The sequence below is a fragment of the Stegodyphus dumicola genome, chromosome 7 (genome assembly GCF_044657685.1).
Source record: "Stegodyphus dumicola isolate Sdum_Otavi_A_Nest chromosome 7, ASM4465768v1".
NCBI classification, from domain to species: domain Eukaryota; kingdom Metazoa; phylum Arthropoda; class Arachnida; order Araneae; family Eresidae; genus Stegodyphus; species Stegodyphus dumicola.
Window position 1 is genome coordinate 174,322,612 of NC_140774.1, and position 14,914 is coordinate 174,337,525.

The 14,914-nt window shown below is 33.6% G+C and overlaps 1 protein-coding gene across 1 annotated transcript in view; it reads left to right on the forward strand.

The window, feature by feature from the left end:
• Positions 1 to 14,433, forward strand: part of LOC118200298 (homeobox protein Nkx-6.2-like) — a 91,510-nt gene extending 77,077 nt beyond the window's left edge. The window contains exons 2-3 of the mRNA XM_035372250.2: positions 3,900 to 4,069; positions 11,472 to 14,433. Of these exons, the coding sequence (XP_035228141.1) occupies positions 3,900 to 4,069; positions 11,472 to 11,693 (392 nt within the window). The 3' untranslated portion in view covers positions 11,694 to 14,433. The remainder of the gene's footprint in view (positions 1 to 3,899; positions 4,070 to 11,471) is intronic.
• The last annotated feature ends 481 nt before the right edge of the window (positions 14,434 to 14,914 follow it).

Below are 14,914 nucleotides of genomic sequence, written 5' to 3' on the forward strand. Positions count from 1 at the left end.
TTTAGAATGTTCTGGAGATATTTAAAGCCAACTGGAATGGCTGACGAGGCTGACGTCATTTCTTGGAAGCTCCGCCTTTCCAGAGGCTATAAAAGGACTCGCAAAAGGAATATCGCGGCTTTTTCTTAAATGTCACAATGCAGTAAACTTCATACAAAAAGTTATTAGTAATTCTTTTTATTTACTCCGGATATCTGATTTTGTAACTGCTATTTCTCCCGAATAATAATAAATGGATCCTGTTTTTTTTTTAAAACTTATCGTCTGATAATTTAAGCTACAACTACATCTATATTTCTTCAACGATCTATTTATTCTGGACAAAAGCTGACACATCACACATATAATATATATATATATTTGAATGGTTACAGTTAGAAGTTTTTGAAAGATAGAAGTTTTAATCATGTTTTAAACTGCAATAATGCGAAATAGAATCTGTCTTTTCCAGCCAATAGTGAATAGTGAATGTTTTTTGAATAGGTCTTATTTGCATTTTTCAAATGACTATTAGTCACCAAATATTTAAAATGTTTTCAATTACAATTTATTTAGTGAAGACAATTTATTACTTGAAAGTTTTGCTTTCATATAAGCCCACCAGTAACTGACTTTATAAAATTGCTATGCGGAATAGTGAATTTAAGTTATACTTCTGAGAAAAAAAAAGAGAGAGAGAGAGAAATAGAAGTAAAGAATTGTATATTTTAGTGTTTTAAGTCAAACCTTTGAAGTGTAGCTGAAAAATTAAATAAATTTAAACTTCTTTCAACGAAATAGATAGAAAATAAGTTGTCATCAAAGTGATGCATATTTAAAACAAAACACTTTTCTATAGGAATATCCGGCTTTATTCGTACTTTTCAAATGACTACTAGTCACCAATACTTGAAATGTTTTCAGTTATACTTTATTAAGTGAAAACAATTTCCTAATTGAATGTTTTACTTTCATATAAGACCACTAATAACTGGGCTAAAAAAATTGCCGAACATTACATTGAGTAGAGGTTAAAATCCCAACGCACCTAGTGGACGAACGAGTCTTTAATGCGTAATGTGAGCACAATAAAATATTCCTTAGAAAATCCTCCACATTCCCCTTTAGAGAAATTACTTTTTCGTTCTTTACGTCATAATAATTATTAAAAACTAATTAAAAAGATAGTAATATAACTAATTAGAAAGATGTATGTATAAAAATACCTCTAATTGAAATAAAGAATGCATTTGGCGTGATCGAATTTTCTGTTCTTTAAGTCATTTGATTTAATACTAGCAAGAAGTTAATTAATTTGATTGTTTTAACTATTAGTTTTTTTCCCTTACCTATGACTAACATTATTAATCTTCTTATGTTTCCATGCTTCTGCTTTATGAATGGCTGTTGTCAGAAAACGGAGAAGAGGGGAATCCTCTTGAGTGCCATATATAGATTAACCAAGGTCAAGGTCAGAGATTTAATCCTATGTTGCCAAATAAGTCTATCGTGGAATTTTTCATCTCTCGTTTTAAGACCATATTTTTTCCCCCGTTTAAAAAGGGATTATGCAGAAAATAGCCAATATTAACTAGAATGAACTCTTTAACTTCAAATTTAGTTTCGTTACTTTCGTGATTCACAGCCGGTGGACCAGACATTAAGTAATTGATCTCTCTTAAACAGGCCCACATTTCAAACTAAATTTTATAATTAAAGTATTGTAACTTAAATTTTGATAATCAAAATTGTAACCAGTTTTTAATCTAATACTTTTTTATGTGTGCATATTTAATATACACAGCCTATAGGTTGTGCAAATGGTAGAATATGTATTTTTTTTTTTTTTTTAACAGTTTAGTGGAGTATCTCTTTAAATGCCTGAATCACTTTTCAAATCGCTGCCACGAAATATTATAGACCCGTATTACTTTTAAAAGAAATTAAATAATGAAGAATCTGCATGAATGTACGTATGTTTCTCGCACTGCGGAAAAGAAAAAAAAAAAAAAAAAAAACGCCAGGCGCATTTTCCCTCCTTGCCTCGATGAATTTCGTGGGCTTCCTCTGATATCAGACAAACGAGATTAGTTACAACAGAAACAACTGTAGTGACATTAGGTATTTTGGAAGCAAGAGACTTGAAAAATGAAGCACATCCTTAATATAACTGTATGCCTAACATGTACAATAATAGTGAAAAGTATTCCGCTTAGTCTCAGCAGTCTCCACCATGCACCTTCTTTCCATGTTCTGGTCCTTATTTCAATGTTCCTCGTTTCGTGGCCAATTACCGGAAGACACAGTACTAAGCGCTGTTCGTTGATGGCGAAAAGAAAGAAAGCATTCACCACCTCTTAGTTTGGGCGCTACTGTAGAGACCTTAGGTATTTTTTGGAAGCAGGAAAAGTGAAAAATATTTAACACCTTCGCCGGGAATCGAATCACGGACCTCTGGAATACGTGCCCAGCGTGTTGACCACTACACTACGAAGGCGTGCTAAGAGAAATACCTTACAGAACAACAAATGTAATTTGTGATTTCAACATTTTATTACTTGCAGACAATTAAATCAACACTAACTAAATGTAGACCATACAAAAGAAGAAATTTGCGGCTTACTTTTGTATCGTTGCGAAAACTGCAATGTTTTGCTGCTGGAATGGTGCTGCCATCAGTGGTAAGGTAAAATTTCTCTCTCTCTCCCTCTTTTTTTACTAGTTAGGGAAAAACGTTTTATATGTTAGGTTTCTCCAGACCGATCCGTCTCTTCAGTGCAGAGGAAATTTTGAAAAATTATTCATTTCGAAAGCTGACAGTAGTACCTCCATACAAGCGATTATTTTGCATTTGACTTGAGCAGCTGTGTTTGACGTGATCTAATGATTACGTATCGCACAAAAGTCCCTTGCAGTTCATAATTAAGAAGCAAATTTATGGGTTTTGGTTTAGTTTGGTTTATGTGATTCCGGCAAAGTCTTGAGCGCATCTGCCTAAGGGAAGGGATGCCTTCGTGAAGGCACTTCTTTCTAAGAAAAACTTGTTCGTATACACGTTACACATGGGAAACACGCCAAAAACGCCCTTGCAGCCAGCCCGTTCGCGGATCCGAACCTCAGATCAAACTACCAGTGTTCAGCGACTTTGCCGCTCTGCTGCTGCTGTGCCGGAAAATGTATGAGAACTCGAATAATCGACAAATTTTGTACAACATCTCAGTCGAGGAATTAAAGCTACAAAATAAATTGTCTAGGAAGTTCTATCGAGAGGTCTTTATTTTCAGGCATACCAGCTTCGGACTCCATAATAGGACGGGCGAGAGTGAATTTTGGAATGACGTGATCCGGGCTGCTCTTGTAGCTTACATTCAGCTTAATTAACTTATTTTAATCAACAATGAAATGCGTTTTTAAGTCGCACTTCAATTGTTACTTAAAAATAAAAAAAAATAAAAAAATTAAAAATTGGACGAAACTTTTGTGTCTACCTGTATCCACAAATGTTACTTTATACTTTTTCTGCATTTATGATTTCCTGCTTTTATACTTTGCACTTTTCGTAGCTTTTGTATCTTAATGTGTTACTCTATACTTTTCCATCATTTTCGAAAGAGTAAAAAAAAAAAACTCCACATTTGCAAGTTTCAAATGAAGGTTTTTAATTGTATGCGTTGTACAGTTTTCGTTTTGTAAAATCTTTTAAACAAATTTTTACTGTTTAAATGAATTTTAATAATTTCGAATGCTTGTCCAATTAGTGGGTCTTACATATTTTGAATGAAAAAAATAATTAATATGAAAGTCATTTACGCTATTCGTATTAATTGGAAGTGTCTTGGAAGTATTAACAGTGAAACAAATACGTTAAAATAATTAATATTTTAATTCGTGTTATTCTTATCTGTTATTATTTGTTGCAGCGGTACAGAACGCAGTGGACAAAGATGGTAAAAAGAAACACACGAGGCCGACATTCTCTGGTCACCAGATATACGTGCTGGAGAAGACTTTCGAACAGACCAAGTACCTGGCAGGTCCAGAGAGAGCGAAACTGGCTTATGCTCTAGGAATGTCAGAAAGTCAAGTCAAGGTAAAGATATATTTCTTCTTTACTGCTTTCTGTTTGAAAATAGTGTGAAACTAGTATGCAAGGTTCGTATTAGCTCATATATCTTTCTGCATTATGCAAACAGAAAGAAAAAAAACTTCTAGAAGAAAAAGAAAGAAAAACTGGGTTAAAAAAAAAAAAAAAAAAACTGGTGTTGCGAAATGCCGAGCTATTGTGAAAGGGTTGCCAGAAAATGGCAAGGAAAGCACAGAGTGTTCACAGTTGGCGCGAAATCTCCCAATCGACGTTAGATTATAAAAATGGCGATATGCCATAGACGGAGCGAGAACATTCTAAAACACATTCTTAGCGGTTTTCTCGCGAATATTCTCGAAGTTAGGTTTAAGTTATATATGTCCTGCCTGTTGTGGGACAGAGTAGTAGTAGTGTGTCTCGGGTTTAGGGATTAGCTTGAGAGCGATCGACCGAGTTGAAATCTGTATTTTAGTGCTTTGCCGTGAAGCACTTCTTCATCGTTACATCCTGAAAGGGTTACAACCGAAAACATCGCGGAAAGAACATCGCGGACGAAAACGTCGCGGAGAAAACAACGCAAGCCGAAAACGTCGTGCTACAAAACATCGTGGGAGAAAACATCGCAAAGAGAAAACATTGCAGTCCTAAAACATCGTGGTACAAAACATCGTCGTCGAAAATAAAGCAGTTCAAAAACTTCGCAGTTTAAAAACATCGTCGTCGAAAATATCGCGGTAAAAAATAAAGTATCTACAAATCATCGGATGACGATAACATCGCAGACATGCTTTTTTTCAGGCTTTTAATAACTGTTAATGGATATTCCCATAATGATTTGTGAGCGCAAGATGGAAAGAAGGATAATTTTTACTTTCATATTTTTTATTAACTAATAAATTTTTGCTGAGAAAATACGAAGGAAACTCAAGCATAGAAAATTAATGCAACTTATAGCACTCAATAGAATTTTAAACCGACATAGTTAACTAACAAAGGCCATATGTAAATAATTTTTATAAAGTTTTTACTGGTAATTTTTTATGAAAAGTATAATCTATAAGTTGCATTTAATTTTCTATGCTTAAGTTTCCTTCTTACTTTTTCAACAAAAATTTATTAGTCAATAAAAAACTGTGAAAGTAAAAATTATCCTTCTTTACATCTTGCGCTCACAAATCCTTATGGGAACCATATCTCCATTTACAGTTATTAAAGCCTGAAAAAAAAAAGCATATCTGGGATGTTATCGTCATGCGATGATTTGTAGGTACTTTATTTTTTATCACGATGTTTTCGACGACGATGTTTTTAAACTGCGAAGTTTTTGAACTGCTTTATTTTCGACGACGATGTTTTGTACCACGATGTTTTAAGACTGCGATGTTTTCTCTTTGCGATGTTTTCTCCCACGATGTTTTGTAGCACGACGTTTTCACCTTGCGTTGTTTTCTCCGCGACGTTTTCGTCCGCTATGTTTTTGCCACGATGTTATCGGCGGACACCCCTGAAAGCTGTGTTGCTGATTTTTTCAGCGTATTTGTTGTGCGTGTGTTGGGTGCGTACGCTGGTGAAAGAAACTGCGTTTTGATCCTTCGTCAAGCGTTATCATGAATTATTCCAAATCCACGAACCCGTAGAATGCAACGATAGTTATTAAAAAAAAAAAAAAAAGGATTTCTATTTGCGGAAGGAAAAGTGAAACTGTAAGGCATTATCATGTAAAGAAACGAAATAGATGAAAACGAAAAGAAAAGAGCTTAACTATGTTAGGTTCATTTTAATTTTCTAACCTTTTATTTTTAAGTTAAATTACTTTTCTATCAAGCATCATTTCGTTTCCTTAGCAGAATGTAAATTTCCAGCGTGCGCGATATTCGAATTAGGTAATATGAAGAAAGTACTTAAAGGAACGCTTTGGAGGGTGAAATCAGAGCATGTTCTGGCGGCTTGAAGGCCACGTTGTTAACTTTGATCCTCTAGCGATTAGGATTCTGCGGCGTTGAGTTATTCTTGCCATTAAGCTTGTTTACGCCAACTTCAGGCTTGTTTACGCCAGCTTGAGCGGTAGTTAAACTCTGAAGCCGTTAGGCTATACTTAAACATCATCCATTATCTTTGATTTTAAGCCAAAAGTGTTGGCTTCTGTAAGCATGAGCTGGTCTCGTCTGTTATACTTCGTGTGCATTGATAAAGGGTCCTTTACACCCTTTCCGTGTCTCTATGGTATTTAGAAGACACAGTGAAAATTCACTAGTTGTTTTTTAGAGGTCACTAGTTGGGTTTTGGAGATCTGATCGATCTGCATGAATTATTTTATGATTTTTTTCAATATGCAACGTGAATATAAGCGAGTTTCTTCAAGGGAGTCCTCCATGAAGGCATCCCTTTGGCCGATAATACTCACGTGCTTTTCTGTCATTAAATCAAACAGCTAATAACCATCCATTGGATGAAAGAAAACGAAGTCGATTCCTCTTTGATTTCTTTATAATGTTAGCCTCGCTATTCATTAGATTATTAGTGTCTGTATATGATTATGGAAAAGCACTCGAGGACTATCTGCGTAAGGGGAAGGATGCCTTTGTGGAGGACTTTTTGAGGAAAACTGGCTCGTATACATTTGATTATCGGTATTAAGCGCCAAAGATTTCTAGCTTTGCAAAACATTTATTGATGATTATTTGCTTGGTGTTATCATTTTTGAAACAAAGAACTCAACAAATCTAACAAAATATTTTTTTTTCGAAAGAATTGCATTAAAACAAAATTAAAAAGGTAAATGGAAAAATTACACGAAAAGGAAATAAAAAGGTGCATGTATTATAGGCAATCTGGTACATGGATAACTTTTGATTTAAATTACATCAAGCAAAAACAAATAAAAAATTAAAATAAATGCAAGAAAGTAAAAATAGTTTAAACTCATCTGTATCAAGTTGTAGATACGTTAGGTATTTTTCGACGCAGGAAAGATGAAAAATGAGCAACCGCCTTCGCCGGGAATCGAACCGCGGACCTCTGGAAAAGGGGCTCAGCATGCAGACCACCACACCACAAAGGCATGCCAAAAAGGCGGAAGAAATACCTTATATACTTCTCCTTTTTAGACAGCGACTGGGGATTTTTAGGGGACTCAGTCGCCAAATCCTGGGTGTGGAGATTCATCATCCACCACCCTTTTAGTTCGGGCGCCACTGTAGAGACATTAGGTAATTTTTGAAAGCAGAAAAGATGAAAAATGAGCAACCGCCTTCGCCGGGAATCGAACCGCGGACCTCTGGAATACGCGCCCAGCGTGCAGACCACCACACCACGAAGGCATGCCAGTGAAAATGTTATTATTTTGTCCTGAAATAAAAATCTTCATAAATATTTAAATTCTGTAACATAAAAACATTAAACAGAAGTTCAATTTTATAAAAAATAAAATAAGAATAAACTGCATTTAAAAAAACATAAGAATTTTTAACTGAATTTGGAGGAGAGAAAACACTTAAGACGTTATATTTATGTATTGCGTCAGATTCCATGTAATGATGTCAGATACCATGTAATGATGTCAGATATATGTCTGATGTTAGCAATTCTGATAATAATTTACTGTACTGGCAATTGCATCTGCGCAATTTTAACTAAAAGAAGAAAAGAAAAAAAGGAAAGAAATATTTTACGTTACAGAGTGATAGGAATTTTACGAGAGGGAGAATTGGGATTTGACGAGAGGAGAAAGACGAAACTAGAAAAAAACTCACGGAAAAACAAATTCTGCATTTGTAGAGTTATACTAAGCATGACAACATAAATTTACATAATAATTAATTAAATAAAATTATACAAAATGGTGACCAGCATAGAGGCATATGATGAAAGTACCTGAACAAGTTTATACCTAATCTAGTTACTCCACATTCTCAGAAATAATATTACAGCAAAGAAGAAAGAAAGAAAAACAATACCATTGGAGTCAAATGTTCTATTCCAAACCCGGGGTGAGTTTTCGTATCAGATTATTTTCTCTAAGCAGCGAAAGAAAGCTTTCCCCATTATGGGAAAAACAATCTGCATAAAAATCAACCTTATCGTTTCTGTGAAAGTTGCCCTATTTACATACTGCGGGTCGAAAGAGTTTAATGTTCCGCACGGAACTGAGTCTCGTTATTTGAATCTTTTATGTACGATCGCGTATAAATTTCACCGTTTCTACCGCTTTTTTCCCAATACATAGGAATATGGATATGGCGATAAAAGTTTAGATTCAATTTCATATGCATAGAATCACGCGAATAGTATACAAAGAAATCTTAGTCTTAATCTCTTTCATATCCGTATATTTACCTATTTCAAAAATTAAATTTTGAAAAATAATATGTATTAAATAAGTGATTTAGATATACATGTTTATTAAATCAAAGCATAAAAGTTAAGAGGTATGTTATATCAGTAACAAGAATTTATTGGATCAGATGAAGGAAATATCAAAACGTGCTAAATAACGCAAAATAAATGCTGATAAGTAATTTTAAAAAGTCTGAAAGATTTCAGATTTTAACGGTCGTCCAAAAGAGTTTGTTAAGGTTTTTTACGCTCTCGCTGAGGTCGCGGTCTACCAGTTTGCTGTTGCACTCAGGCCTGATAAACCCCTCCTTTTTTGTCTTTTTAGCTTTAATATGAAGCATCATTTTCTTCGGACTTACGCCATATGCAATTCAACAGCAAAATTATAATAATTGTAAAAGCAACAGAGCAGCGTTAAGTATTGGCGTACATTTTTATGTATATTATTTTTTCAGTCTTTCATCAGTTCATCATATCAATGATCAGTTTTTTTAGATGGCATGCAAAACTTTGTTTTTTGTTTTATTATTATTAATGTTTGTGCGTCTTAATTTTATTTATTAAATATCACATTCTTCGCACTTACGCCACAACAGCGAAATCACAAAGTATTAAAAACAGTGTATCTATAGAATTTCCGATGCACAATCTCCCGCGCTGGAGATAAAAATGTTTTATTCCGTACAGTGCTGCCAAAGGTCGCTTTGAAATTTTTGAGTTTGTTAGTCAAAAATTCATTCAAGTTTTACAAAACCTGAAATAAAAATAAAACAAATTCGAAATTCAAAATTCTGGGCTGCATTTGCACATGTTAGGGCAGAGGTTTTTCCTAATGCGAGGAACATACATGCATAAATGAAGATTCTTCGTAATTTAATTCCTTTAAAAATAATGCAGGGGAATAATATTTGGTGGCAACAATTTGAAAAGTGATACACCATTTATAAGGAACCGACGAAAGATCCCATTTCGAGATTAAACCTCGTGTTTTGAGCTGCAAAAATCAGTGTTCATATAAAAGTTTTGGGAAATTCCTTTTATATTACAAAATAAAACAAACCTGTATGTTTTTATTCTTCTGTAACCTAACAAACTAATTATTTACTTCCGGATCTCGGCCCACCAGCGGCCGAGCGGTAAAGTCGCTGAACACTGGTAGTTCGGTCCGAGGTTCGAATCCCGCGAACGGGCTGGCTGCATGGGTGTTTTCGTGGTTTTCCCAATGTGTAACGTGTATACGAGCCAGTTTCCCTTAGAAAGTCCTCCACGAAGGCATCCCTTCCCTTAGGCAGATAGCCCTAATGTGCTTTGCCATAATTAAATACACATACTTCCGGATCTCATGTATAGTAAACTTCCGATATTTCATGCCAGTCAATAGATATTCTTGTGAAGTCGAAAAATGTAAATAATTGAAAACACGCCCGTAAAATTGTAATTAATTCAAGGGTATAGTAAAAGGATAATTGCTCAATGGTTTTAAAGCAGCGATACATTAAGTGCTGTTTAACGTGAATTTTCATTAAAATAATAAGGAATCCTACAATGATTTACCTTTTCTTCTTCAGAAAAATGTCTGTTACATTGCTTTTCACAAGAACCTTCGTTCGTAACGCAAATGCTGTGCAAAAGTTTAAAGTTATTACGTAAATTCTAACTCGAATTATTCAGCCATACGGTTTCAGCTGGTTTATATATATAAATATCCAATTATGGCAACATTTTGTATTTTATCATGATCTTAGCCCTGTTCTATTGGCTCCTCTTGCATCATTCAATCAATATTCTCTTATTTTGATAAAATCATATCTCTTAATCGTAAAATATATATAGTATGTCGTACCGTATTGTACATCGTATCGTATATATACCGTAAAATTTCTTCATGCACACCTCTGTGCGTTTATCTTCACATACAGGGTGATTAAAAAGTATGTATCATAAAAATAACTGAAACGGCACGTCGGAGTAATATACAACGATGTTGAGGTGTAGATAAAAGAGTTCTGCTGGCGTAAATAATCATTCTCTGTGAGAATTTCGAGCGATATGCATCACTACACGAACACAGACCCTTTAGCATGCATTTTATTTCTGGGGCTGCGGCTGTGTCTGGGAGGGGGCGGTGTTGGAAGCCAAAAATCTTCAAAAAATGGTGATTTGAGATTTTCAGATTTTCAAATTGCCTACACTAAAAATTTCTAAAAATACCATACCATTTCTAAAAATACCAATTAAGTTCTTTATGAAAATTAGAATTGTAAAAAACATAATTTTAATTTATCATCGAATGCTTTGATAAATGAGGAGTTTTACATAAAAATGTGTTTTTCTCCAAATATGTTTTTTTTTTTTTAATACTGGAAGTACCTTTTCTCAGAAACTACTGCTCACAGGTATGTACATTTTTAATGGCTTATTTGTTATGTTTTCTAATATTTACTGAAATGAGCTTTTTGTGATAAACTAAGAAAAAAAAATGACCCCCCCCCCATTTTTTTTTTTTTTTTTTCCGACAAAAGTGCTAAACTTTACTATGCTTAATATAATATTCTATAAACTTCTCTAAGAGTTAAAATGTTTCAACCGCTCATTTCAGTATAATCGGATAGGTGTACTTTAATTACACAAAAAATTTCAAACGTGTATCTACAGCAGATTTTGAGAAAAGGTACATCGAAAATGGCCAATTTAATGTTGTCTGTATAGGAGATTCCGATTCCCCTTAAGTGACAAATAAAAGTTTTCATAATCTTTACCAAACGATTTCTATCACGTCAAATTTTGCAACATTTTCTCCTGTGCAAGAGGAATTATCTTTTTTAGAATATACTGAAATTCGCTTGTACATACGAATCACAATATTTTTGCCATAAGGAAAACACTGCCTATCACTATGCTGTATAAACAGTATAAATCCAGTGATGAATCTTGAATAGCTCTTAAATTTGGCTTAGAAGAAGACCATTTTATTATGTGTTGAACCCGTTTGTTCTGTTCAATGTACATATTCTTTGTTTTTTATTTTTATCTTAAATGAAATTTGATTGTTAAAAATCTGCATTTTTTTCAGGTATGGTTCCAAAACAGACGAACAAAGTGGCGGAAGAAGCACGCAGCTGAGATGGCAACGGCGAAGAAAAAACACGATTCCGAAGCCGAACAGTTACGTCATGAGGACTGCTCTGATCACGATGACCTCGACTGCCGTGACAACAAGCGACTGAAAAGAGAAAATGAACTTTCTCATCATCGGCAACAAGACGAATCCTCGGATAGTATGCCGTCTACTTAGTTCTTTCCGACCGTAGAGTGAATCTAGTAGGCCATGGTTCCGATGGATTCGCCGCAACACGGCTTGACTCAATGTTCCTTCAGCAAGCACGCTATCTCCATCAATATTTAAGGAGTTTGAAGACGGCTAAGAGTTTCGAATCAAGAGGTGGAAGAGCCTCTCTGAGAAAGGGTAGTTGTCCTGGTGCAGTTCAAGTCATTAAGATTAGAAATAAATTCCTACACTATATATGTGACTCGAAGATTGCTCTATTCACTTCTCAGATACCATTTACGAGATTTTTAATGATCAATAACTGTTTTAAATAAAGAAAGAATGGAATGACAGTAAGTGTCAGGCAAGCATTTCTATTCTGCGTGTTTCGTGTGAAATTAAAAATGGGGTGGGTAAAGAGAGACAGAATCATTATTTGATTACTTTTCTTATGTCTGCCGATAATTTGATGTATTAATCACAGATACAGTAAGAACTGCGAAGGACTTTCCGATACCTTGTTAATCTTGATGGGTAAAATTTTAAATGCCTTGTGTGTTTTAGGTCCTCGCAAAAAACTTCCTCAAAAATATTGTTCGTGATATAATTGTTATAAGGTTTTGATTGAAGAAATGCACTGCGTGAAAATAAAAGGCATTTTAAAAATTGTTGCAAAATAATAAATGTTTTAATTTAATTTTACCAAAGTAAGATCCCTTCAATAATTTATTATTGATTAAAATAAAAGCGCCTTAAACTTCTATCTAAAATTGTAAATAGCATACATATTTTAACTGAATTCTCTTGTTAGTCCAAAAGGCCGTAAGACCAAAAGGGTTATTTGTCTCGAAACGACATTTTGCGTCGAAACACTAAAAGAGTTGATGCCACTAAATCTTATCACCCTGTATTATATTTAAAGAAATTAAATAATGAAGAACCTGCATGAATGTATGTATATTTCTAGCATTGTGAAAAAACAGTATCTAAAGCCATTAAATTTTGAATAACATAGTCTTCCACCCGAATATGGGCATTTGGAAGCCCGAATTTGGAAATTTTTTTTCCTATTTTGTGAAACTTTAACGAATTTTTGATTAAAAAACTAAACGATTTCAAAGCGAACAGTGGCAACATTGTAGGAGATAAAAAATTTTTATCTCCAGCTCGCGAGACTGTCTAACGGAAATTCTAAAGATGCTGTTTTTAAATATTTTTAACCCAAAAGAACGTTAACCCAAATGCTCTCGAAATGTCTATGTGTGTGCAAATGAGAAAAAAAAAAAAAAAAAAAAAAAGCTTATTTGAGTGTGATATATAATATTATTTTTTTTTTTAAAATTTTGAGCTATTCCTCCCTTTAAATACCGTAAAACAAAAAAAGATTAAGTTAGGTTTTTAATAGTCAATAATTACTAAACAAATTTGCTTGTAAGAAGAGTTTTCTTCATTGAGCATGGTAATTTAATTCTTTAAAGTATTCAAGCGCTTAAAATAATATTAGAATAGTATATTAATCGCGTACTTGTAAGAAACTAATTTAGATTTAATACAGATTCATAGACGCATCTTCAATTTCTTAAGCCATCTGAAGAACATGCTTGCCTGATACAATACTGTCGTTAACTGAACTTAGTTTTAAAATTTTCTCGTAGTGCTGATGTTGCGGAAGAAATGTGTGTGGTAAATAAAATAATGAATGAACTTTCTATCACAAGATCTTGGACTTTGCGATCTTCGGTTTTCTATAATTCGAAGAAATATTGTATTAAGGTATCAAGAAGATCAGATTTGATTTGCAAAAACTTCTACTTTTACAGAAACATCTCAGCTACTTTTTTAGTCATTAAAAGTTTACATTTGAAGCGAGTTAGCGTGCATGCTATGCAGTAGGTGGAGCCGTGATATGAAGTGCAATAGCGTCGAACTCAATGTACATAGTAATTTTCAGAAAAAAAATAAAAAAATAAAGTAAGAAGGAAGTCAAAGGAAGAATTCCAAATACTTTGCAAGTTCAAGAAATTCTCAGACTGTGCTACAACGAACATTACCAGCTGAAATCTCTAACTGTAAACTTTGCAAATGGCGGTGACGCAAGAAGATATTTTAACAGTGGCATCATCCTAAAAGCAATGGAAATTCATTGATGAAATTCACTGTTGCGAAATAAATTAGTATACGTAATAATGCTATGGAAACTATGAAGTTTAAATTAAAAGGTTTTCATGAGAAAATGCTTTGTGTAATGTACTGTTTCTTTTTGTGAAATTTAGTTTATTTATTTTCATAAAATACAAGAAATTAACTAAAAAGTCTAAACATGTAAATACAAATTTTTATCAGCATTCGATTAATACAAAAAAAATATATTCTTGGATTTAATAAATTATAGTGATAGTGAGTCTACAGAAAATGCTAATAAATACATTATAATACATTAAAATGTATTATAAGGGAAAATGTATCAGCAGAACACGTTGTGTTTCATGCCAGACTATGTAGTCTAAAATATAAGCTGAGGACTTAATTTATGAAAAGACATCTGTCAATAATTTTGAAATTACATTAGTATCAACTGTTAAATTGAGTTTTCAATCTGTTCTAGATTACTTCTTACTCTGAGAAGTATTTAACAGCACCAAATAAAAATATGAACCCATGTGTAAATATATTATGTCTCTGTATAATATAATTAATACATTTACGCATCGTAATACTTATATAATTAAATATACATTTAAATGTAAATAAAAAGTACATTTTGACATTAAAAATGAGCAGTTACGATTCTCTTTGTTTGGTTTTTTCTTTTAACGGAACTCTTTCCACAAAATTACAGATTCAGTTAATTACAACAACTGCCGCTAGACGGTATAGTGGATAAGGAAGCCAACTGCGATACCAAAGGTTGGTCAGGAGCCCTCTTGTTCCAACAGCGTTGTCACCTGTACTATAATGAAGCTATTTATAAAATAAATACTCTTCAGCAGTTCTTTTCTGTTCTTCGAAACGTATGTAAACTAATAATTGAACTAAGTTCGTTATATCGGTACTTTCATCCAACTGCAATGCAAAATACTCAATGTGTTTTATTTTTTGAATAAGTGTCTCTCTTGGAATTTTCCACTTGAAGTAACAAACCTTTCATTACTTGTTACTATTTTTGAACTGGTTAGATTTTCACGACCTTCTCGATGGGGGTTTGGCCCACAGAGTTTCAGTGACGGGGACTGACGGAGTAAGGCAAG